At 40.6% G+C, this 25,301-nt stretch overlaps 2 protein-coding genes across 4 annotated transcripts in view; one reads left to right on the plus strand and one right to left on the minus strand.

The window, feature by feature from the left end:
• The first annotated feature begins 1,469 nt into the window (after positions 1–1,469).
• On the plus strand, positions 1,470–20,499 carry phf3 (PHD finger protein 3). Of its 3 annotated transcripts, none has more exons than XM_082153939.1 (16): positions 1,470–1,596; positions 3,841–4,106; positions 4,191–4,304; positions 5,183–6,434; positions 12,130–12,373; positions 14,492–14,534; positions 14,703–14,823; positions 14,961–15,117; positions 15,219–15,335; positions 15,551–15,679; positions 15,765–15,903; positions 17,433–17,622; positions 17,723–17,870; positions 17,956–18,045; positions 18,135–18,330; positions 18,420–20,499. In XM_082153939.1, exons 2-16 carry the CDS (start codon positions 3,866–3,868, stop codon positions 20,051–20,053), a joined length of 4,815 nt encoding a protein of 1,604 aa, XP_082010065.1. In that variant the 5' UTR covers positions 1,470–1,596; positions 3,841–3,865; the 3' UTR covers positions 20,054–20,499. The 3 variants fall into 3 exon arrangements, with proteins under 3 accessions (XP_082010065.1, XP_082010066.1, XP_082010064.1); XM_082153938.1 differs by having other exon boundaries at positions 1,504–1,660; XM_082153940.1 differs by lacking the exons at positions 3,841–4,106; positions 4,191–4,304 and having other exon boundaries at positions 1,486–1,660.
• A 916-nt stretch (positions 20,500–21,415) lies between these two features.
• Positions 21,416–25,301, minus strand: part of eys (eyes shut homolog) — a 241,572-nt gene continuing 237,686 nt past the window's right edge. The window contains exons 45-46 of the mRNA XM_082154578.1: positions 23,171–23,332; positions 21,416–22,664 (exon numbers count right to left, since the gene is read on the minus strand). Coding sequence (XP_082010704.1) covers positions 21,478–22,664; positions 23,171–23,332 — 1,349 coding nt within the window. The 3' untranslated portion in view covers positions 21,416–21,477. The remainder of the gene's footprint in view (positions 22,665–23,170; positions 23,333–25,301) is intronic.

Raw genomic sequence — 25,301 nt, forward strand, 5'->3', positions numbered from 1 at the left:
TAATTTTTTTTTAAATAAATTTTTATTGATTTTAAAGAATTACAACTACAGTCAGGGGGGGGGGGGTAAAAAAAAAAAAAGACAAATATATGAAGAAACAGTTAAAAAACAGTAAAATTTAAACAAAAATGTGAAAATGCTCATAGATTGAAACACACTTTGCAGCTTTCTTATTTTTCAAACCCAATATTGTGTTTAGGTATTGTTGAATTTCTGATCTTAAAATAAATAAAAAAAAGGCTTATTTCCTCCAAATTTATATTTATTAATACTAAATTTAGCTAAAAGAAGTAGCAGGTTAATTAAGTAACATATACCTTAAAAGAAAAAAAAAACAAATAACAAATTTTTAAAGCACAGTTGAAAGCTGGGCATGATATGAGGAACAGAGATGTGACCAAAAACAAACTGAATGAGGACAACTCCAAAATAAATGATAAAATGTTTCATCATGTCTGCCTGGAAAACAAAGATTGTGAGTTTGTTATTAATTTCTTGTTATGTTGGAAAGTTTTTCATTCATAAATGCAGATGGTTTAAATCTAAACCCAACTTTAATCAGTGGATGAATGAGGTTAAACTCTTGTACAAATCTTTAAAAATTTGTAAAAAATCAGAAAGCCCTTAAATTGATTTCTCTTATACGTTTAAATTAATTTAAAAAGCCCCTTTTGATTGATTTACTCTTCATTTTATTTCTTTTTTGTATTTCTTTTATTTAATTATTTGTTTGTTCTATTATGAGTTTTCTGTTATTTGTACTAGCTATGCTCAACCTAAGGATGAACAACTGCAGTGATATGGAGAGATTTGTTAATGTACCTTTTTGTTTGTGTTGTTGAAGCATAATAATAAAAAATAAAAATGTTTCATCATGCAGACCACAAAATGTATCAATATCACAATTAAATCTGTTCACAAGATAATAATTACATGGGTAATATTTATAAACGAGTTTAAGTGAAATTTCTTTGATTTTGTTTGTGATTAAATATTTATGAGGAAGTTTCCAGATTTTATTCCACGTATGAATATCTAATGCGGCAGCCTAATGAGGCATCTACATATACACATCTATACACATCTATGAGTAAAAAGAACATCTGAATGGAAACGACTAGAGCTAAAGCAGAAACTTAGAGCATGTAGGCTACTAATATGTTGAACTGCTTATGAAAATGAAAGGGTATTTATGTTGGAAAAAAATGGAGAGAAATGGGAAAGACTGCTGAATAATGGCTTTAATCATCATAAAACATATAATGCATTAATGAGATACTTAAGAAAGGTAGATCTGTTTAATAGGATTTAGGATTTGATTTATTTATTTAGTCCTACATTTATTGTGGTCCTACGCCCCAGTAGGTGGCGGGAATGCACCTATCGTTTGTTTGCCAACCGCCATAAAACGCCAAAAGAAGAAGAAGCCCAGCGCTCGATCACACTGCCCCCTGCCGATAGATCCAGCACATCACGGCGAGTTGTTTGCTGGCTCAGAGGGTCAACAGGAAGCACTACTTGTGTCCCACCGCAGTTCTCAAGCGGAAAAGGTTGTGGCATTAACGACAACAGCAACCCATATGGCGTCCCAACACCGTAAGCGATAATACTATTCCTTCTCCAATTATGCGCGGGCTCTTCGATCACAGTGACAAACGCGGTGAGTGTTTTATCTTGCATCTCGCGCGGAGTGGGCGTGCACGCTCTTCGTAAGTTAAGCGCGAGGCCTTCGTGCACGCGACGCAACTCCAGACTCGAGGCGAGTTTGTGCAAAAACCGCGTCGATTGTGGCGGTAATTTTATATGCACTTTTATGGGGGATTGTCAAACTCATGTTGTTGATTAAAGTGGGTTTATTTCGGACCAGTAAGCGCGTGAGATACACGAAGGCTGGTTGCTAAAGGCCCCCTGGTGCTCGCGGAAGCGATGGTGTGTTTGTTTTGTGAGGGTTTTTGACACCCTGCGTTGCCTAAACGACGAAAGCATCTTTTGCACAAGCCGAAGCGGCTTCTTAAGCTGTCGTCTCTGTTCATAGAGGGTCAAACAATGTGCGAGCAGTTCAAGGCCGCATGCGCTAGCTGTCTGTGCACGTGAGCCGACCTTTAGCCAAAATATAAACACCAGTGGCCCTTACCAGTCTAACGTTACCCTGAATGCCTGTGAATAAGACTTTAAAAGGTTTAATTTGAAACATTAAAACATTCGGCACTCTTGCAGTTCCAATATAAAGTGTTTGTATTCTATACTTATTACAGTTTGACACCTGATGCCATTATCTGTTTGCTTGCTCTTATTTATTTGCAAGAAGTTGTGTGGTTGTTACAAGTAGGGGAGAGCGGGGCTAGTTGTCACGTTTTACTCCAGTGAATATTTCTGTATGTATACATACTTTGTTTATTATTATTTTTTTTAAAGATGCTTCAAGTTTTGTGGCATTTAAAATGATTTGAAATTTTAACCTTTTTAAAAGCAGCTGAAGTAAGGGAATTTATATGTATACATATATACAGTACTGTGCAATGTCATTGGCACGTTAGTATTTTCACGCAAAAAATGGTTTTAAGTCAGTTATTTATATCTTTTTGCTGTAGTGTGTCAGTAGGAAATATCAGTTTACATTTCCACACATTCCTTTTGCCATTTATTGTTGTAATCCAGCGAGACTTTTGTATGCACAAGGAGTCTGACAACAGCCAGAGCTCCACGCAGAGATCTGATCTCGACATCAACGAGTCTATCTGTGATTAAATGAAGAAACAGAAAAAACGGAGACAGACTAAGTCCAGAAGAATTGTGGCGGTGTCTCCAAGACACTTGATGAAACCTACAGCTACCTGTAAAACTATGCAAGTGTACCTGTTAAATGCAAAGGGTGGTCACACCAAATATTGATTTGATTTTTGTTAACAGAAGTTAATTGATAAATACAATTTATTTATGGCATCATTTTTGAAAGCATTCTCAATTTTTCTCAGCACTTCTAAGTGCCTAAAACTTTTCACAGTTCTGCAGTTTTGGATGTAGGTTTCTTCAAGCCAGTTTTTTCTGTTTCTTCGTGTAATCCCAGATGGACTCGATGATGGTGAGATCAGATCTTTGTGTGGAGCAAACTGTCAGACTCCTTAATCACACTGGATTATTACAATTGATGACAAGGAATGTTAGGAAATGTAAACTTTTTTTTTTTGTTTTTTTTTTTGAGTTTTCCTACTGCAGCAAAATATATAAATTACTGGCTTAAAATTATTAAATTTTTTTTGGTGAGAATATACTGTATATATGTGTTATTTGAAGTGGTTTAATAAATGTTAAAAAACCTTGAAATCTTGGCTACAAAAATGCTTTTGAAGATATTTCCAAAGCTATTGAACGTTATTATTGTCTAGGAAAACAAAATACAGTTAACTAAAAACACAGACATTTTTTATATAATATTGAATTTAGTTTGGAGGACAGAATAAATAAAGACGTATAAACTTATATTTAGTAATTCTAATTTTAAAATTTTAATGGAAGAAAATAGGTTTAAATCAACATATAAAACGTTTGCTAGAGTAAACAAACATTTGTGCATTTGGACTTTGGACTTGTAGTTTCTGAGATACAGACTCTGTGACAACTAGCCTCGACCTCCCCTATATCTCTGTTTGGTTTGCAATACATTTGTGTTAAGATTTTACTTGAATGGCAGTCAAACTGCGGGATTATGCTTTTTTTGTCAGAAGTAGTTAGAGAACTGTATGGAGCATGTCATCAATCCAACTTATTTGTCAAAATAGTACATCTTAGAAGATTATGCTAAAGTGATAAAGATACATTTATAATTCTTGTCTTTTCCAGAGCAAACCGTACAGTGCAGGCATTCATGGATATAGTTGGTGGTCAATTCAATCATCTGGTTCCCAGTGACCAATTGGATGATTCCTTGCTGCTCGGACAGAACCTGGAATGTGAAGCAAGTGATGAGTTTGAAACGGGTCACGGTCACCCCGAAGATTCACTGAAGAACATGCTCAGTGACAAAGATCCAATGTTTGGATCTGCTAGTGCCCAGTTTCATCTTCTAGAAAATGAAGATGTCAATTTTAAGCTTGGAAGCTCAGCAGGTACAGTAGTTGCTTTTGAAGTCTGTAGTTTAATAAAACATTTAAAAAAGAGTTTGCAATTAACTTCGACAGTGCGTTTTGCAGATCATGACATGACAACAGCAGGTGTTAGTCAGAGTCCATCTGATGGAGAGCACAGTCAGTCCAGCTTCTCACGGGGCAGGAGACATGCAAGTCATCTACAGAGACGACAAACAGGTGCACATAACATAAGGGACAGGGACACAACTGGGTGAATTTATTTGGATTGTTTTGAATCTGCTGAATCAACTATCCATACTTTTTTTTTTTTTTTTTTTACTCTATTAGTAAATAAAGTAATTAGCAAAAGCTTTTTTTAAAGTTGCATTCTAAATTATTTAGCGATTTATTATTTCATTCTAACAATAAAATCAAAATAAATATTAAAATGTCAACTTAATGATTTTTATTATTTTTTATATATTATTTTTATGAACTTTTTAAAATGAAAACCGTTTTTAAATGGCACTCACACCTCCGGTTTCACAGACAAGGTTTAAGCCTAGTCTCAAAGTAAAATTCATGTTTGAGCTGTTTTAACTGAAAGCAACTTTCACTGACATTTCTTAAAATATGTCAGTGCCATTGTTTTGTCTCAAGATGCACACCAGTAATGTTTTTTCTTCTTCCAGGACATGCTTATAAAAGCTACTTAAATGTCCTAACTGTGTCTGTGAAACCAGCCCAAAGTCTTCTATAGTTCCTTTGTCTTTTAGCAACTTTTACTAATGTGGAAAACCATTAGAAGACCTCTATGTGGCAATACATTTAGAATAAATATTGCACATTTTTCTGACTGGTGGCATTTCACTGTATATGATGCTACAAGTGAATGTCTGCCCACCCAAAAAGACAAATATTATTAATTAAAATATTTATAACTGGAAATTTTGGCACTTTCCTTTTGGCGTCTTTTGATGTGGTTTAAATGTCTGATGCATTGGGATATTAGCTATGCCTGAGAATTTATTGGGTTTTCCTGGAACCAATATTTTTGCCTATTTGCTGTCTGTTTGACTGCTCATGAGTGTATTGACACCATTTTTCTCTTTCAGCGAGCCGCGGTCGAGTCAGAGGCAGACGCCCAGGTCCTGTACCAAAAGCAACCGAGAGTAACGAACAAGAGTCAACATGCAGCGGAAATTCGGATGGAGATAAAAGCCTTGCTGCAAAAAGGGAAGCTCTGCTCAGCCGTCGTTTTGGAATCCATGAGGTTGACTCCTCGATGAATCCAGTTGTTGTGTTACGGCGATTAACTGTTACTGTAGGGGGCTATAAAATTGAACTGCTTCCTGGACCGTCACATGCGTTTGGATCATTTAGCACGAGCGACCTTCAGTCTTTGGGCTTCCAAGAGGATGCCATCACTGCTGATGGCCTCACATTGGATTTGGGACAAAATCAAGATGAAGGTGCACAAGAACTTGATAATTCCACACAAGAGGTTGTTGGGGAAGTGAGCGTTGGCCAGCCCACTAGCGATGACATGCCTATGGATTTTGGGCCGTATGTGAACCCTAATGAAGTACAAGACACTAATAGCACCTTGTCGCTCAAGCCCAATATGAACAATGTAACACCAAGAGATGGAAAAATCAATGACCAAATCAAGACCCAAAAGCCAAGTGAGCACAAAAAGGGGAACAAGAACGGCACAGCAGTTCAGCCAGCTGTCAAAAAGCTTCTGAAACACAAACAGGCTCTGTCTGCTGCCAAAAACAAGCCGTCTCATCTCACCAGGCCAGGGCTCTTACAGAAAGTGTCCAGACAACCCAGAGACAAAAAAATGCATACGAGCCGACCAGAAAATCACAAGGGGAAGCCTGGTATGGTGGGCTTGAAACGCCCAGGAGGGCCACTCGCTCCTAAATCACCCTCAAAAATACAAAAGATTCAGGATGGAAATCCTGTGCATCAAACCACAAGCCCGTCTGTCCCAGTTTCCCCGACCATCAGTCGCAAACCATCGTCTGTTTCTGGCCCTGGTGTCAAGTCAGTGCAGTCTCCTCACCCTCCGAAAAAGCCACAAACTCCTCCCACTCTGGTAAACAAAACAAACCCGCCTGTGACAAACAGCCAAGGGGATGAGGAGCAGGAGAAGGTCAAGATCAAGAAGGCGGAGAAGATCCAGCATAGACATAAGAGCAGAAACTCTAGGAGTATCTCGATAGAGGAGCCGCAGCTGTTTATCCCTGATAATGCCCCAGTGGTGAAGAAGGAAACCGAGGGCGAACCTCCTCCTGAAAGCGAGACTGTGTGGGACCCCAGCAAACACTGTGGATTATGTAAGAAACCTCACAACAACCGGTATGTCGACTTTTATTTCTAAATCCATTCTCATGGTCATAATTCGTTTTGTTTTATTGAAATTCAATTGTACTTGTTAATTTTTGCATTGATTATCTTGCAATCATATAAAACTCATTTAAAGCTAATCTTTAAAAATGCTATTAAATTAATAACTCAGTTAAATATAATCTCAAAATGTATAACTATTTTTCATACTGTACATCATATGGTTGTGGTGCCTAAACTCAGTTGCAGCATTTAAAGTGCCCCTAATATGCTATTTTAAAGATTTATAATTTTGTTATTGAGTCTCCTACAATAGGTTTATAGGCATCCAAGGTCAAAAACAATTTAATTTGATCAATATACATTGCACATCACCTCAGTTTTCAGAGTCTGAAAACGGTTTGTTTAGAAGATTCAGTCCCTCTAAACCCCTCCTTTCCATGAGCTACTCTGCTCTGATTGGTCAGATGGCCCAGTCTGTTGTGAAAACGCGGGTTGGCAGTGAAACGGTCATTACCATATCAAAATTTCAGCTCCAGAGGCTTTCTCAACACTTGGTCCATAGTGATTCAAACAGTAACGATGGTGTCGGGTTTTCCGTATCAATTCCACATCCTTTGGAAGTGCATGCAAAGTGGATTCGCAGCGCTGAAAACAGCATTTTCTTGACATGTCGAAAACCTATAAAGGTTACTGACGACTCATTTCAGGCAGTTCAGAATCGGTTCTTTCTTTTAGGAGACAATAACTTATAACAATAACTATTTGTCGTGAACTTTGCAGACCTTTTACTTTCCCAAACAGATATATGACACACTAAATGAAAGGTAATATAAAAAAAACAACATAATAGGGGCAATTTAAAACTATTGATTTTAGTGTAGCATATATTTAGACACCCTGGAACCAGGCCCTGGGTTGCATGCGGGCGTCTGGTGGCCAGGCCTCCCCCGAACGAGCGACGTGGGGCCACCCTCCCGTGGGCTCGCCACCTGCAGGAGGAACTGTAGGGGGCAGACGACCCGATCTCTGGACACGGAAACTGGCTTTAGGAATGTTACCTCGCTGGCGGGTAAGGAGTCTGAGTGTGTGCGGGAGGTTGAGAGGTACCGACTAGAGACAGTCGGGCTCACCTCCACGCGCAGCTTGGGCTCTGGAATCATACTCTTTGAGAGAGGCGGGACTCTCTACCACTCTGGAGTTGCCCATGGTAAGAGGTGGCGGGCTGTTGTGGGTTTGCTTATAATCCTCCTGCTCAGCCGTCATGTGTTGGAGTTCACCCCGTCCCCCGGCCCACTTGGAGTCTCTGGAAAGTGCTCCGACTGGGGACTCCGTCGTTCTACAGCGACAGTGACACCTGGAAAGGCGTGATTGGGAGGAATGGCCCCCATGATCTGAACCCGAGTGGTGTTCTGTTATTGGAATTCTGTGCTAGTCACAGCTTGTCCATAATGAACACCATGTTCACGCACAAGGGTGTCCATCAGTGCACGTGGCACCAGGACACCCTAGGTTGGAGGTCGATGATCGACTTTGTGGTCATTTCATCCGACCTACGGCCGTATGTCTTGAACACTCGGGTGAAGAGAGGGGCGGAGCTGTCAACTGATAACCACCTGGTGGTGAGTTGGATCCGATGGCGGGGGAGGAAGCTGGACTCGGCCGACCCAAACATACTGTGAGGGTCTGTTGGGAACTTTTGGGTCTGCCGAGTCCAACTCACCGCCGAGTCCAACTCACCACCAGGTGGTTATCAGTTGACAGCTCCGCCCCTCTCTTCACCCGAGTGTCCAAGACATACGGCCGTAGGTCGGATGAAATGACCACAAAGTCGATCATCGACCTCCAACCTAAGGTGTCCTGGTGCCACGTGCACTGATGGACACCCTTATGCGTGAACCGGTTCATTATAGACAAGCTGTGATTAGCACAGAAGAGAGGTGAAGAGAGGGGCGGAGCTGTCAACTGATAACCACCTGGTGGTGAGTTGGATCCGATGGCGGGGGAGGAAGCTGGACTCGGCAGACCCAAACGTACTGTGAGGGTCTGTTGGGAACGTTTGGCCGAGTCCCCTGTCAGAGAGCTCTTCAACTCCCACCTCCGGCGGAGCTCCGAGCGGATCCCGATGGAGTCTGGAGACATTGAGTCTGAGTGGACAATGTCCTCCCCACCTCCATTGTCGACGTGGCCACTCTGAGCTGTGGCCGTAAGGTCTCCGGTGCCTGTCGAGGCGGCAATCCCAGAACCCGGTGGTGGACACCAGAAGTAAGGGATGCCGTCAAGCTGAAGAATGAGTCCTATCGGGCCTGGCTGGCTTGTGGGACTCCTGAGGCCTTTGCCCGGGTGGTTATAGAGGCAAAAACTCAGGCCTGGGAGGAGTTCGGTGAGGCCATGGAGAAGGACTACCGGTTGGCCTCGAAGAGATTCTGGTAAACCATCCGGCGCCTCAGAACGGGGAAGCAGTGCCCTACCAACACTATTTACAGTGGAGGTGGGTTGCTGTTGACCTCAACTGGGGATATCGTCGGACGGTGGAAAAAAACCTTTGAGGATCTCCTCAATCCCACCGACACGTCTTCCATTGAGGAAGCCGAGGGCTCGGAGGTGGACTTGTCCATCACCCAAGCTGAAGGCTGCCCTTTGTCACCGATTCTGTTCATAATTTTTATGGACAGAATTTCTAGGCGCAGCCAGGGGCAGGAGGGTGTCCGGTTTGGAGACCACACAATTTCGTCTCTGCTTTTTGCAGATGATGTTGTCATGTTGGCCTTATCAGACCAGGACCTTCACTTTGCACTGGGACGGTTTGCAGCCAAATGTGAAGCGGCTGGGATGAGAATCAGCACCTCCAAGTCCGAGGCCATGGTTCTCAGTCGGAAAAGGGTGGCTTGCCCGCTTCAGGTTAGTGGAGAGTTCCTGCCTCAAGTGGAGAAGTTTAAGTATCTTGGGTACTTGTTGACGAGTGAGGGACGGATGGAACGGGAGATTGACAGACGGATCGGTGCAGCTTCTGCAGTAACGCGATCGATGTACCGATCTATCGTGGTGAAAAAGGAGCTGAGCTGCAATGCGAAGCCCTCGAATTACTGGTCGATCTGCGTTCCTACTATCACCTATGGTCATGAGCTGTGGGTCATAACCGAAAGGACAAGATCCCGGATACAGGCGGCCTAAATGAGCTTTCTCTGCAGGGTGGCTGGGCGCTCCCTTAGAGATAGGGTGAGGAGCTCGGTCACTCGGGAGGAGCTCAGAGTAGAGCCGCTGCTTCTCCACATCGAGAGGAGCTAGCTGAGGTGGCTCGGGCATCTGTTCTGGATGCCTCCTGGACGCCTTCCCGGGGAGGTGTTCCGGGCGCGTCCCAGCGGGAGGAGACCCGGGGGAAGACCTATGACACGCTGGAGGGTTTATGTCTCCCGGCTGGCCTGGGAACGCCTCGGTATTCCCCCGGAAGAGCAGGAGGAAGTGTCTAGGGAGAGTGAAGTCTGGACTTCTCTACTTAGACTGCTGCCCCCGCGACCTGGCCCCGGATAAGCGGAAGATAGATGGATGGATATGTTTAGACAAATGATAGAATTTTAATATCAGTAAACACCGAGTATCGACTTATCAGTATCAATTTTAATATCAATGCATGCCTCTTTGAAATTTAAAATTGGTTGTAAGAAAAAATTCTCACTTAAAGGATTAGTTCACTTTCAAATAAAAATGTCCTGATAATTCACTCACACCCCCATGTTATCCAAGATGTCCATGTCTTTCTTTTCTTCAGTCGAAAAAAAAAATTAAGGTTTTTGAGGAAAACATTACAGGATTTTTCTCTATGTAATGGACTTCAATTGCAACCAACGGTTTGAAGGTTCAAATGTCAGTCTCAATGCAGATTCAAAGGCTCAACACGATCCCAGTCGAGAAATAAGGGTCTTATCTAGCGAAATGATCCATAATTTTCTAGACAATAAATAATTATATACTTTTTAATTACAAATGCCCATTTTGTTCCATCTCTGAGATGCGCCACACATTACGTCATCACGTTGGAAAGGTCACGTGTGACATCGTTAAACATCCAGGATATGCACATGTAAGGACCATTTTAAACAAACTGACACAAATACATATTAATGTGTCATTCAACATACAATAATTTTGAACAGTCCTCCTACTCCAAACTTGTAAACACTGGGTCGGTACTACGTCACACGTAACCTTTCCAACGTGATGACGTAATGCGTGGCACATCTCAGAGATAGTACAAGTCGGGCATTTGTTTAAAAAGTATTTTATTTTTATTTATTTTTAGAAAATTACAGATCGTTTCGCTAGATAAGACCCTTATTTCTCGGCTGGGATTGTGTCAAGCCTTTGAAGCTGCATTGAGACTGAGACATTTGAACCTTCAAACCGTTGGTTGCCATTGAAGTCCATTATATGGAGAAAAATCCTGTAATGTTTTCATCAAAAACCTTCATTTCTTTTCGACTGAGGAAAGAAAGACATGGACATCTTGGATGACCTGATAAAATGTAAATTATCAGGACATTTTTATTTGAAAGTGAACTACTCTAACTGTGCGTTCACACCGGACGCGAATAGCGCGTCAAATTCGCGCCTGCCACGTCTAGTTATACGCTTGACCACTTTGTGTTAATTCAAATTGTGTAAAAAACAAAAGTTTGAAGCGAAATTTACGCGCGTCAGAGGCGAAAGTTTCGAAACCCGTTGGCGGCCATCTTTTTTAGATGTTTATCGAGCATTAGCATTAATCGAGAGAGTCACCGCTCGTATATGCTCTGGAGAGCAGAAACAGCTGCGTAGGGGACATCGTCGCTGTACTCGGGTCCACCAGACCCTCCGGAGGGTTTCAGGAGTTTCACAATTTGCTCCAGGAGCTAGGTTTGGTGGATCTAACGGTGAGGACGCTGACGAGGACAGCGTAGGCCGTATAAGGCCTCGGCCTCGAGTGGTCGCTGCCTGACGAGCCCGCGCTGTACAGCCCGGCGCGAGGTTCACCCTCGCCCGCACCCACCTAATCTGCCATTTATTTTTGTTTTGATAATAAATGGAGCCAGCCTCCAAAAGTGAAACCTGTCCTGTGATTTTTTGTTGTTTTTTTGTTTGTTTGTATACACTAAATTGTGTTTGTTGTCTTTACATTAGATTAATACTGTTTCATATAATCTAGAATAGATATGGAATAAATAGCATTCAATACAAAATGAGTATCTCTCATATATTGAAATCGAGTTTTTATGTGAAAGATTTGCTTTATTGTTGTGCATTTTAGTCATATTACAAAATAATTTGAGGCCAAACATAAAATAACATTATAAACTGTCACTTCACCACGTGACAGCAGCAAGCAGGCTCCTGATTGGTTAACGCGGCGCGAATTGACGCAGAAGTTCAGATTTTTCAACTCGGGCGGCAGACGCGTGAATGCACAAAAAGCACTAATAAAATAATTCACGCTCAATTTGCGCGAACGAGGCGTATTCGCGTCTACCGCGCCGCACTCTACGCCTCAGGAATTTTTTACGCGCGTAACGCGTCTTTGCATTGACTTAACATTGAAATCACTTGCGCCTGACGCGCTATTCGCGTCCGGTGTGAACGCACCATAATATCTGTATGTATTTGCTCAAAGTGATGGGCTGCAGACAGACCTGTGAGTTTCATAAACACTGCTGTTGTCTGTTTGTTTGAATAGGTTCATGGTGGGCTGCGGCCGCTGCGATGACTGGTTTCATGGGGATTGTGTGGGTCTGGATCTGGCTAAAGTTCAGCAGATGGAAAAGGAGGACCAGGATTATGTGTGCTTGAAGTGCTGTGCTGAAGAGGGAGGGAAAACCGGTGCCCAGACCACAGAGCAGTCAGATGACAAGTTATCTGCTAAACATAAACAAAGACCCCAGCAGTCGGTCACCGCAGGTGGAATACGACCGTTCCGAAAAGTAAGCAAACAAGTCATCCAATACCATTTGTCATCATAAAAATCAAAGAGTTGTGGGAAGTACTTATGAATTAAGTAGCTTTAATTATTTTATTTTTTACTTCTAAAGCCTTGTGTAACAAACATGCATGAAAGTATAGACATTACTGGATAATTACTCTTCCTTATAATCATATAAGGGTGTTTTCACATATAGTTAATTTTAAAAGAACTAAACCCGTTTCACAAAGTGAACCAGAAAGCGAACCAGCCGAAAGTGACCTCAGTCCTTTTGGTGTTCACAATATAGTGGACTCAAAAGAGAACCCGGTTCCTTTTTTGATCCTCTTCTGCACTGAAGTGATCTCAGACCCTTTTTGACCTTTTCTTGTTCACACCACAACCTCAAAAGAACTTAGGCTAGATCTTAGCTTTCTGTGCATTTTGCATGTGCACACTTCCACTTCGACAGCATCTGTCAGACAAGCACAAGCGCATGCACCCAAAATTTAATCCAGGTTGTTGTAGCAGCGGATTCCCTACATCAACACAGTTTGTCACGGGTGCTCATGTAGCCTACTTTTTTTACTTGTAAAAAAAAAAAAAACTTGATTCTTTTCATGTTGTTTTTACTATTTTGCAAGTGACTGAGGAGTACTGCTACACTTATGTCCCGATTTAAAAACTTAGCCTTGCAAGGTAACAAAATATAACAGAAAAATGAAAGACAGACCCATGTAGGCTATAGTGGGCGAAGATAAAAATATTTATTTCATTTTATCTTTGTTATAAAAAATAAGAACAAAGCTGCACATTACAAATACAAAACATACTATACAAATGAAATAAACAGTGCTTTATTTTTTCAGCCACAGTAGGTGTATATAACAGCACCATTCAAATATAAAATTGAGTAAACATGTAAAAATTATAGGCTACATTGATTCTTATTTAAGCTACTGAAGTTTTTCAGTGAAGATCAGTGTGTGATTTTCTCTTTTGTTGCTTTAATTAAAAGGGTTAGTTCACCCAAAAATGAAAATTCTGTCAGTAATTACTCACCCTCATGTTGTTTCAACCCCGTAAGACTTTCGTTCTTCTTCGGAACACAAATTAAGATATTTTTGATGAAATCTGAGAGCTGGCTCACTCCTCCATAGGCTTCGAGGCAGTTTCATTCTGCCGGTCCAGAAAAGTTAAAGACATTGTTAAAATAGTCCAAGTGTCTACAGTGGCTCAACTTTAAGTTTATCAAGCAACGAGAATACTTTTTGCGCGCCAAAAACAAAAATAACGACTATTCAACTATTAATTTTCTTCTGTGTGGGCCTTTGAGTTCACGAGAGCACCATGATGCATGTGCGAGAACTGAGAAGATCGAGAAGAACAAAGAAATCGAACCACAAACGAAATTTACTCAGACTCAGTATGGTTCGTTTTTTGGTCCCTTTAGGGGGGTCTGAGATCACTTGATTTGTTTACATAAACAAGCTGAACCGCTCCAAGAGAGTTTGGAGGGTTCAAACAAACTAGGTGTGAGAACACCCTAAGTGAGTTTGTGCTTGAAATTGTCTTCAAATTAGCAGTAGCGTGTCATTGCCTCAAATGAGGAATTGAAAGGAATTGAGTGGAATTGAGTTTGTTCTAATGGAAACTCTGGCTCAAAAACTTCTAAAACATTATAGCCTAATTGGTCCTCAAGGGGTCAAAATAACAAAAATGTATGATGTGCCACGTTTAATTGGAAGAAACATTGAATATGATATGTTCTATATCAATCTAGTGAAGAAAAAAAAAACATGATAATTTAATTATTTGATGGTTGCTTGTGGCAGATTTACAAAGTCATATTTTGTTCTGCCCTTTCTGATTTAGCTTTTGATTTGTGGTATCCACCGGCTTTCTTTAAAAGGGTTTGTATATATTTGACTCTCAATCTTTTTTACACATGGGTGTAAAGGGGTTAGTTAGCTTTCACTCATTGTAGGTGAACGGTGTGTGCACATGGACTGGTGTGTTACACACTCATGTACAAATCTGCAACAACTACTGATATGGCCACTTGAGTTTGTCTTACTTAAATGTCATTGTACTATATTGTTGTATTTTAATTTTTTTTAAACCTTTTTGTTTTATGTAGGAGGTAGGAGAAAGACGACCCTCAGAAGATTCCACGCCAAGGGGTATGGATATTTCCATCAGTTATTTTATACATTATCATAAAAAAATGAAAAAAGTTAATGTTAGTTATTAAAAAAAAATTCTTAAATTAATAATTATACATTTTAAAGTATCATTGTTAATTGTAAATTATTATTACCTATAATAATTTGGAGTTGTATTTTTTGCAGGACCAAATGTGAAGCATGAGTCGAAGAAAGTTAAAATATCCCACGTTAGCTCAAAGAAACCGTCCACAGGACATATCAGACGAAACGTTCGGGACTCGCTGGAGGAGATTCTCTTGAAACGGTGTGTGAATGTGATTTTTGGTTGATTGCCAGTAAAGCCAGTCAATAGATTTTCCTTAGAACTGTCTGCCTCTTGTTTATATTACGCGTGTAATGTTAAGTTGTTCAGCGTTTATCCTCTCATCTCTCGTCTAATAGACTGAAGGAGTCTGATTTGAAGGTTTCATCGGACAAGCCTGCTGAGTTGGCCAGAAGGACAGAGAAGGAGCTTTTTGCTCTCTTTCAGGGTGTTGACAGCAAATACAAAAATAAATACAGAAGTTTGACTTTCAACCTGAAAGATTCAAAAAATAATGTAAGAATTTTCTGTGCAAGCTTTTTTCAATGAAAGTATTTCTAGGGAAAGCAGGCATTTCTAGCCAAATCTAATGCTGTGAAAATGAAATTCTTTTGCAGGTGTTATTCAAGCGAGTACTCAAGGGGGAAGTTTCCCCTGCTGATTTGGTGCGTATGACTGCAGAAGAGCTGGCCTCTAAGGAACTGGCTGCTTGGAGACAAAGAGAGAATCGACATGTTAGTAAAACATTATAGCTCTGTTGCATTTCCAAAATATCAGAGTTTAATTTTTGGTAGACAACATAAAATGGCATTTGCAAAGTGTTTAACCTACTTAGTGAAGTGAACTATGCAGACTATTTTCAGCAGGACATATTTGTTCATTAGAATAGAAATTTTATAGTCAGATTTTTATGTTGATTTATATTGATTGTTAACCTTTCTGTTGGCAGACAATTGAAATGATTGAGAAAGAACAGAGAGAAGTAGAGAGACGCCCCATTACTAAAATCACACACAAAGGGGAAATTGAAATTGAGAATCAGGAGCCTGCCAAAGCACCAGAGGCCATAGAGGCGGAGGTGAGATTTATGCTCCATTCTTAGCAGCTTTTCCAACAAGGAAAAATAAAATGGTTTAAAAAATGTTTTCCTACTGCATCTTCAGCCAGAGCCTGTGCCGAAAGCTGCGGAAGTGCCTGAAGAAAAAAACCCTGAGACTAAACCTGACAGTCCCAAGAAATCTATAGATACCACCAACTTGCACAAGTCTCATCTATTTGACCTCAACTGCAAAATCTGCACAGGTAAAACCGTTAAAATAAAAGTTCAGCTTCTGAAAAGTTTTTCTTGTGGAGAGTTAAATGGGCTACATACTAAAATAAAAAATATCCCCGTAGGTGTACTTTTGTTAGAAAAGAAAATCGTAATTAAAGGCTGATAAATTAAAGGCCCTGATGTACTTCAAGTGAAAGTGAAAAATGACCTGATGTGATGTCATTTTGAACAAAAGCAGGCCAATACGAACTTCGTTTTGGGAGTACGAAACAGCTTGCCAAAGTGAACTTTCCGGAAAAGTTCGCTCCGGCTGTTAAGTAATATTAAGTAATAGGTTGGTGTGCACGGAGGCTCCGCCTACTTTCATGTGGAATCTTTTCCGCTTCATTTCTCCTCACGAGTCCGTTGCGATCAGACGTCCGTGAGTGAAAACATGCACACTGGATAGCTGCTTTATAGTAGAAAATGAAGTTGTACTTCTGATGAAACGAGACAGACACAGTAAAGCTGCTTGATTTTAAGCAATCTATTGTATAAAGTGCTATATAAATAAACGTGACCTAACTTTACTGGAGTGCCGAATTGCAGAGCTCGTGCAAATTCGTGTAATCCACGTTACTATGATCAGATGCTTTTCTTATGCTTTTATTAAAGGGGAACTTGGCAACTCTAGCCATTTCTTCACTGATTTACACTTTTGATGTCGTGTGTTTTCTCAACGAGCTCCCCCTACAGCTGTGGGGTGCATATTTCACAACAAATATTTCATATTTCGTAAAAAAACTCACTTGTGGCACCCTCCTCCCCCTTTCCACCGCTGCTCATGTTATGTTGTTATTATCGGAGCCGGACAATTTTATCGTGTTGAGCTATGTCTACCGAGGTGGGTAATACATCAATACACAGTATCATGTAACATTGTGTTCATGTCGAATTGCCGTAAAGCAGTTTGTGTTTCTCGCTCGTTCTCGCTTCTCACGAGACTTCCTATTTCCAACTTACCGGGACGTTAGTCCCCATGTTGCAACGTTTGGTTTTCTGCCTGGGAACGCTGGGGGGAGTGGGGAAAGTCACCATTTTCACCAGAACAGGTTATTTAACCATCCAAATGATTTCTAAACGGTTTTTAGTTGAAATAGTTGCCAAGTTCCCCTTTAAAAAATGCTTGCCGTTTTCTCAATTTTGTTGGTTTATTTTGTTATTGAGAGGAAAGCGCGCAGCACGTATTTACATTTTCATCTAACCTTCGCTCTCAACAATGTGGGCGGTGTCAGATGTTCGTTAACAGTATATCGCTGCTCGTGTATTTCGAACGCCGTTTTACCCCAAAGCAAAGAACGAAAAAGAACTTCACTGAGTATATCGGGGCCTTAAGTCTATTAAGGAACTACTCCTTTGCATGTAAAATGAACAGTCTAAATTGTTGAAGTTGTTAAACATTGTTAAAAATAAACTTGTTACAAAGTTGCAAAGAATGAGCAGTTATTAGTATTTTTAAGTTGTAGAATGTTTTACTGGTACAATGAACTCTTAAACGTTTGTGGATGTTTCTGTGAAGGTCGCATGGCTCCACCTACAGAAGAAGCCGCTACAAAGGTGGTCAAAGTGGCTACAACAGTTGTGAGGAGGCAGTCTAGTGCGACAGACGAATCTCAGCACTCCACAAATACACCTACATCAGCACTAATGGACGATCTGTCTTTAAGAGCCATGGAGGAAGGTCTCCTAAATTTTTTGCCTGAATCCAGGTAAGATTTCTGATTAAGCAGATGATTCAAGCAAACCCAAAACAAGACATCAAGGGATATTTATGAAATTGTTTCTTTCTGATTTATATACTTAAAATAGATCAGATGGTCTGAGTAGCAAAGAAGATACAGCTACTTTCCTCAGCAGCTTGGAGAATCTGTGGGGCGGCTTTGTTGATATGCCAGCTGTGGCGAGGTTTCTAACAAAAGTTTATCCTGTCTCTGGAATACTGGACTCCCTAACACAGGTAAGTGACATTTGAAATTCATCCTATATATGTCAGTCGCACATTTGAACTGTTGTATTAGAAGCATATCGAATTGTGTCTGCAGGATTTGCCGGACAACATCAAAGTAGGTGGACGGATTTCCCCTCAAATAGTCTGGGACTATGTTGAGAAAATCCGTGCTTCTGGGACAAAGGTGGGAATGATTTATCCTTTGATTTGTCATAATCTGTTATTTGACAATTTGAACAAGCTTTTTGTGACTTTTAAATGTTTTTTCCCCAGGAAATTTGTGTTATTCGCTTCACCCCCGACACAGAAGAAGATGAGATCTCGTACACTTTGTTGTACGCCTATTTTAGCAGCCGTAGAAGATACGGCGTTGTTGCCAACAATCGCAAACCAGTTAAAGACATGTATCTTATTCCTCTCGGCTCCACGGAAAAAATTCCCCACCAGATTGTTCCGTTTGATGGTCCAGGTAAGACTTTATTGGCAGGTTCAATTGTAGGATTTGTAGGATTTTTGCAACAAAATATTTAAAATTAATCGTGATGCTCCACATTGTAGGACTGGAGACTAATCGTCCGAATCTTCTTCTTGGATTGGTCATCCGCCAGAGACTGAAAAGGGACTTTGGGGTAATCCTGCCAAACGATGTCAGTGAGGCTCCAAGTTTCTTGGCAGAAAGCAAATCTCAGGTCGACTACCCACAGAAACCTCCTGTGGCTCAAGATGTGGAGCGAGGTTTTAACAGCGGTCCTGGGAGCACACGGAAAAAAGACACTGCAGATTTAATTAAGTCAGTCGATGAAGAACCAATATTGGATATGGAGACAGAAGAGAATGTTTCTTTGCGCTTTCTTCCCGGTGTGCTAAAGTTGCCTGGAAACACGGCATCAGCCTCAAGCGACAAATTGAAGAGTGACTCTACAACACCAGTGTCCAAGACTCCAACAGTCGACAGTGAAAATCATGCAGCAACCCACCCTAAACCTACAGCCAGTGCTTCTCGACTTGACCGCTTCGTTATCAAGAAAAAAGACCCCAAAGCTGTTAAAACTGAACAGGTGCCACCCAGCTCGAGTCTGGAGACCAGCTCAGAAAAGAAAGAGAGTGGAGTCGTACTTTCTCTGAGTGACAAACCTGCAGATGTTTCAACAGAGAGTTTCCTTTCCTCTCTTGCAACTGCTAAACCCAAAGAGGAGACAGAGTCTAGCAGCACAGCTGCACCAGCTACTCAAGAATCAAGCGAAACCACTTCATTGGATGTATCGAAAGACTCTGTTACTGATGGCTCTTGCTCTGTTCCCAAAAACGAAGTCGTATCAAGTCCCACCAAGACTTTGAAGACATCTCCTTCTGGTATTTTAAAGAGAGTGTCTTCATCAGCTGAACCTACTGAGTTAAAACCGCAACAATCGGAAAGCGATTCAGAAAAGTTTCAGCAGAAAGTTACTCAGCAACCATCTGTGCAACCCTCTGAAGAGTGCAAAGCCATAGAGGACATCCAAGCCATCACCACAATCTCATCCATTGGGAAGAACGAAGGTCTCAAGCAGTCTAGGACACCTTCTTTTAACCCTAAAATTTACAGTCCACCCATTTTTCATTCGTACCACGCCGGTCCACCTGATCCCCAATATTACCCTCCTCCAGCCAATCCTGCACCTTACTTACCCCTTCAACCACAGGGTCCTCCACCTTTCCCATTTCCTCCTGGTCCGCCGCCTCCCCAGATGTTCCCTCAAAGCGATCCTCGCTTACTGGCTCCACCGTGGTCTCAAGCCGTCCCTCCCCAAACTATCCCTGCACCTTCTTTGACATACGAGTCCAGCTTGCCGACCTCTTCGCCCCTCAGCAAAGACGAGAAGGGTTCGGAGAAGTCTTACAGCGACCTGGGCGACAAGCCGTCCAGACGCTCCGAAGAGACCTACAGGAAAGACGAAGAGACCAACAGGAAGGACAATAAAGAAAGAGACCACTATGACAAACACCATCACAAAAGCAAGCACTACGACAGGGATCGGGAAAAACACAGGGACAGAAGTCATAGTCATAAAGAGCGCCATTCGAAAGAGGACAGGTACGAGAGGCCGAGAGAACGGCACCACAGCAGCAGCCATTACCGGGACAGAGACAAACACAAGCGGGACTCTGATTATGAGAAACACAAGAGGGACTCGAGAGACAGGCGTTCGTGATCTTGGCATCAAACCGCTCCACCTTCCTTAAATCTGTAACGCCGTAGAAGAAAACTATTTATAAAGTTGCAAAATGATTTTTGTATGAAAAGCAGCTAGCACCATTTCTTTTTGAAATCTTAAAGATATTTGTTTTTAATTGTACATTTTCCTTACCTGGCTTTTCAAGTATCCACTAACATTATCTTCACAAGCAGCTGGTTGTCCAGAAAATGAAACTACTGTTGCCATGAGACACGACATCCCATGGTTGATGAGAACAGCTTCTTTTGCTTCACTTTTTATTTTTCTGTTTTAATTTTTCTAAATTGGCTTCTTAAGTATTTTCTATGTTTCAGGTGACAAATATTTCTTTGTACATTTTGGCTTGTCACACAACAGAAATGTGCATATTCAGCACATTGTTTATGTACAGTTCATAATAAAATGTTTTTATTGTTAGTAAAGCGACTGAAATGAAAGTCTTTGTTTTTTAAAGAGGCTCATTTTTTATTGTCATGCACTGTAATTAAAAATAACACCTGCGATCACAGAAAAAGGTCCTGTATTTCACAATGACAAAAAAAAAAGCAATTAAAAAAAAGACAACTTTTGGGGTAAAGTACAGGATGAACCTGAAACTAAATGAGGTCCCATTAAAGGTATAAATGCCATTTATTTACACACACACACACACAAAAGTTTGGGGAAAGAAAAAAAGGAATATTGTAATGTATTTTAAAATAACTGTTCTAGTTTTATATATATATTAATATATAAGGTAATTTATCATTCCAATGAATCCATGCTGATTAAAAGTTTAAATAAACCTTACTGACCCTGAACTTTTGAACAGTAATATATTAGTGTGTATGTATTTGATCAACATGGGAAATGGAAGTGTATCCACCATAAACCACAATACAATTTATTACATTTTGTAGAAAAATCACACAGATTATGGTTTTAAACTTTACAGACTAATAGGGTAACAAAAAACGGCAAACCCAATATTTCAGAACACTTATTGGCTGAAAGAAAATTACATTTTAAAGCCCTATTTTGTGGCATAATCAACAAAACTAGACATCACTTTAACAATATACCAGCTTGACCTTCAATAAGAGGCACAAATATGCAACAGTCCTGTTATCATGTTCATCTCTTCATTTTCTTCTTTCAAACAACAAATGCATGGTGATTTTGAGATGGAGGGTATTCTTGTCCCTTTTATAGTCATCACTGATGCAGGATCACTTCTACAACCTCACATCTCTGTGACAGCATCATTTTATCATGCCAATAATACACAACAGATTTCAACTCTTGAAAACTAGCACTGGGATTGTGCCATTTAGTGTACTTGTTGAGACTCATTGCGTATTCTATCCTAGATGTGAATACCTAAAATCAAATATATACAACAATAAGCACAATATTTTTTTCTACTCTTCACCTTGATAGACATTGAAACCTTCACTGGTTTGATGAAACTGTAGCTGTCTGATGTCCTGATACAAGAAAACATCTTTAATACTCCCATCAAACCCTTTAGTAAAAACACCAGATGTAACGGACGCCACATCTCTATTTAATTCAAAACCCCCAAAATAAATCACCCCTCCATAATTTACTGCTACATACCGTTCAAAGGGATCAATGTCTTCAAAAATGACTCTTTCATCATTCACATAGACCTGGATGAGAGTTCGGTTGTGAATAATTAACAGATAATTCCAGTGATTACAGCAGAACGTGTTTTGGTACACAAGAGGAAGAGCGGTTCTCTCACCAAGATTGACCGAAACCTTCAGATAACCGTCCTGCAGCCCAACCGCAAGATGGTCATCGTCTTCACTCCCTGCTTTCCCCATCCACATGATCAAACCGTCCTCTGCTGAAGTGGAAAAATTAAGTGAAACCTCGGTGTACATCAAATTCCTAGAGATGTACTTTGGATCGTTGTATTTTAAATACGAGTTTCCAATAAACTTTATAGTCCTCAATGTAACTTCTTGGTCACAGTAAGTCCCAATCCATCCCAAAGAACACATACATGAATATGAAGCAGACGTATTGACACAGAGAGAACCGTGTTGACAAAGACTGTTGACACAATGAATGGACTGTTGGCACCGTAAACCGGTCCACAACGAGGGGCAAATACACATGAATGAAGAAAGGCCCGCTGGATGGCAGTAGCCACCGTTCATGCAAACCTTATACCCACACGCTGTCCCGTCCCAGTCGCCAACATTGACTCCGTCGAGCGCACCCGTCTCTGTAAGATCAAGGTCATGTCCGTTAACTATGACCTCTCGAATGCCGCCTGTGAATCCCACTGGGTCTTTGTCCACTGCATCCGGGGACACTGTGTTCAGGAAAGACACGCCCCCAATGAAAATATTTGTGCCAACATCCAGAGTGCTCGTGCCCTCCGAAGAGTTCCTGGTCACGGTTTCATCGTCTAGAATGAGGAAGCCGCGGTTGCCCTCTCTCCCAGTCTTCACTGTGTGCCACTTCCTGCCAGTCACATCGACTTCTTTTGGAGACTGTAATACAATCGTTTCGTTTCCCAGATTATAGCGGAGCTGCACAAATCCAGCTGACAGGGATACACTGAGGAAATCACCTTGGGAGAGAGTAGAGGATAATGTTAAAGGGATTGTTCTATAATGTTCATTTACATTAAGGATTAGAATAAAAAAATCTATCATTAATTACTCACACACATTTGGACTAAACCGCTCAGTTCATATGGATTAGTTTACGATCTCTTTATGAACTTTTTGAAGCGTCAAAGAAGTAGTTGCGTGGCTGTCAATGGAGGGACAGAAATCTCTCAGATTTCAGCAAAGAGATCTTCATTTGTTTTCTGAAGATGAACTAAAGTCTTACGGGTTTGGAACGACATGAGTGTGAGTAATTAATGAAAGAATTATAATTTTTGGGTGAATTCTGCCTTTAATTCATAGCCTTTTGTTCACCACAAAACTTCTGAAATCATCTCCCTTTGTTTGTGTTTTTATTCACATTTGATTAGGCTTACATAACATGACAACCACTTGAATATGCATTAAAGATACACTTAAATGCTTTAATTTTGCATAAATGTAACCAATCAAGATGCTGCCTTACCGGACCGACTGCTCGGGTACCGTGCGGTGTAGAATATGATGCCCTCAGGTGAAAGTGTTTGAAACTGCAGCTGCAGATGGGTTCTGTGCCTTATATTGATGGGAGGAAATGACATCCAAGATGACTGATTGCCACTGAAGAAAGGATCACTGATAGATACAGCTGGAAAAGAAATATAAAAAAAAACCCCCTGAAAGCACAGTCTCTAATATTTGCGACTAATCAGTCTCTAATTTTGTGACTCCCATTAAGTGAGCATGGAGTATTTTATAAGATAAATATATTATAAAATATAAAAACATTATTTTTTAAAAGTATCTTAATTTTTTTTTTAACATATTCAAGGCAACACTTATTTTTGCAGTGGCTTTTTACAATCTATTTTTTCCCCCTAAAATATAAAGCTAAAATATTGGAGAGGGTTGTTTCCCCCGCCACCTCCAAAAAATTCGGCCCTGGCATTTTGGCTCAGACTGGTCCACTACATATGATCATATACACCACCCATCTTTGCACGCCCTTGAATATGAATACCAAATTCTATTCCTTAAAACCACTAATGCCATGTATTGAGTGAGTAGGAATGAGTGAGAGTTAACAGATGAAATTACTACAAAATTGTCATTTATTAATACAATTGAACTATACATCCATAGTGATGAATCCGAAAACAAGCTATAAGCTGTATTGACATAGCAATACCAGTGTTCCTCACAGGATTTTTGGTAAAACTGTGGTGAGTGGACCTTGTTCCTTCTAGGGGGGTTCGGGGGGCATGCACCCCCGGAAGAACATTTTGTGCATTTTAATGTTAAATTCATCAATCTGGTGCACTTTTAGAGTTCAAAATGAACAGCTTCAACCCATATTCAGTGTGCAAATTAAACAAAGAAAAATTAAAACCTCTTTTAGTTACAGTGTCTACATAATAGTTATAATATTAATCCCATGACAGTAATAGCCATTAGTTTTGTACTTATTTCTATACTTGAAAGAGATAAGCACATGATGTTTTATTTTGATGGAACCAGCATCAAGCTTTTATTTTGGCGGAAAACATGGTTTACAAACGCGTCTCATTACAATTCTAGTAAATTGCGGTATTCGTCAACTATGCAGATGTGGAAATAATGCGTAACTAGGTAATGGGTTCCTAGTTCTGCTTAGCTCTACACTTTCTCATCTCTCTCCTCATCCTCCTCACTATCATCATCAGCCACGGGAGCTGATAAAGGTCCTGCTGCTGCACAAAACATATCTGTTAATCTGACACATTTTACAGCGTCTGCTTGAAGGGCCTGTTTCTTTTTTCACGCTATTTCTCTACACATTCCTTGCGTTTCTTCTCCATCTCTCTGACTATTTTGACAGATACACACTGACACTGCACGCTTGCTCAGAGCCCAAAGGGGGAGGTGTTTAAAGATGTGATTGGAACAACCCAGTGTCAATCAAGAAAAGAACCAAGATCTATGTGTTTTATGGGCCGGTCTGCCAAAAAAAAAAACGGTGACTTTTTTTTTTTAGCAATGCATTACACCCGCACCGGCACAAACTCAGCGCCGCCAATTAAGCAAAACAAAACAAAATGAATGGGCCGCCGATGTACGAGTTTTATGGGCCGTTAGACAAACAAATAAAATAATTATGAGATGTATCACCCCAAAAAGCACGTCGGCCCACCGGTCTCCCCTGCCTCCTCCTCAAACTTGACGTTCATGCGGGTTGCCAAATTGATGACACGCAACAGGAGCGACTGACAATGAAAGCATTTTAATATTCTCCTGTTAATAGAGATTTTTAGGTGGATACTGAGGCTATTTAGGCCAGGTAGAATCTGCGATCTCTGACCCAGTTTGTTTGTTGGCTTCCATTGCTGTGTTTTCCACCAAATGGCAACCCGGGGTGTCGAAATACTATTGGGTAAATTGGTAACGGGCGGACTCTCATAGACCAAAAAAAAAAATAATATATATATATATTCTGACACGGAACACACATTTCAAAGTATAATAACTGGCTGTAGCATTGTTTTTCAGAGAAACGAGTATGTGAACTTCATATGTTTGCAGATATTTAGGAAACATGCTATGGTATTTTTATGCTTTAAAAGTTCTGTAATTTTTTCACT

This window comes from Leuciscus leuciscus, assembly GCF_965113295.1.
Source record: "Leuciscus leuciscus genome assembly, chromosome: 22".
Lineage (NCBI taxonomy): Eukaryota > Metazoa > Chordata > Actinopteri > Cypriniformes > Leuciscidae > Leuciscus > Leuciscus leuciscus.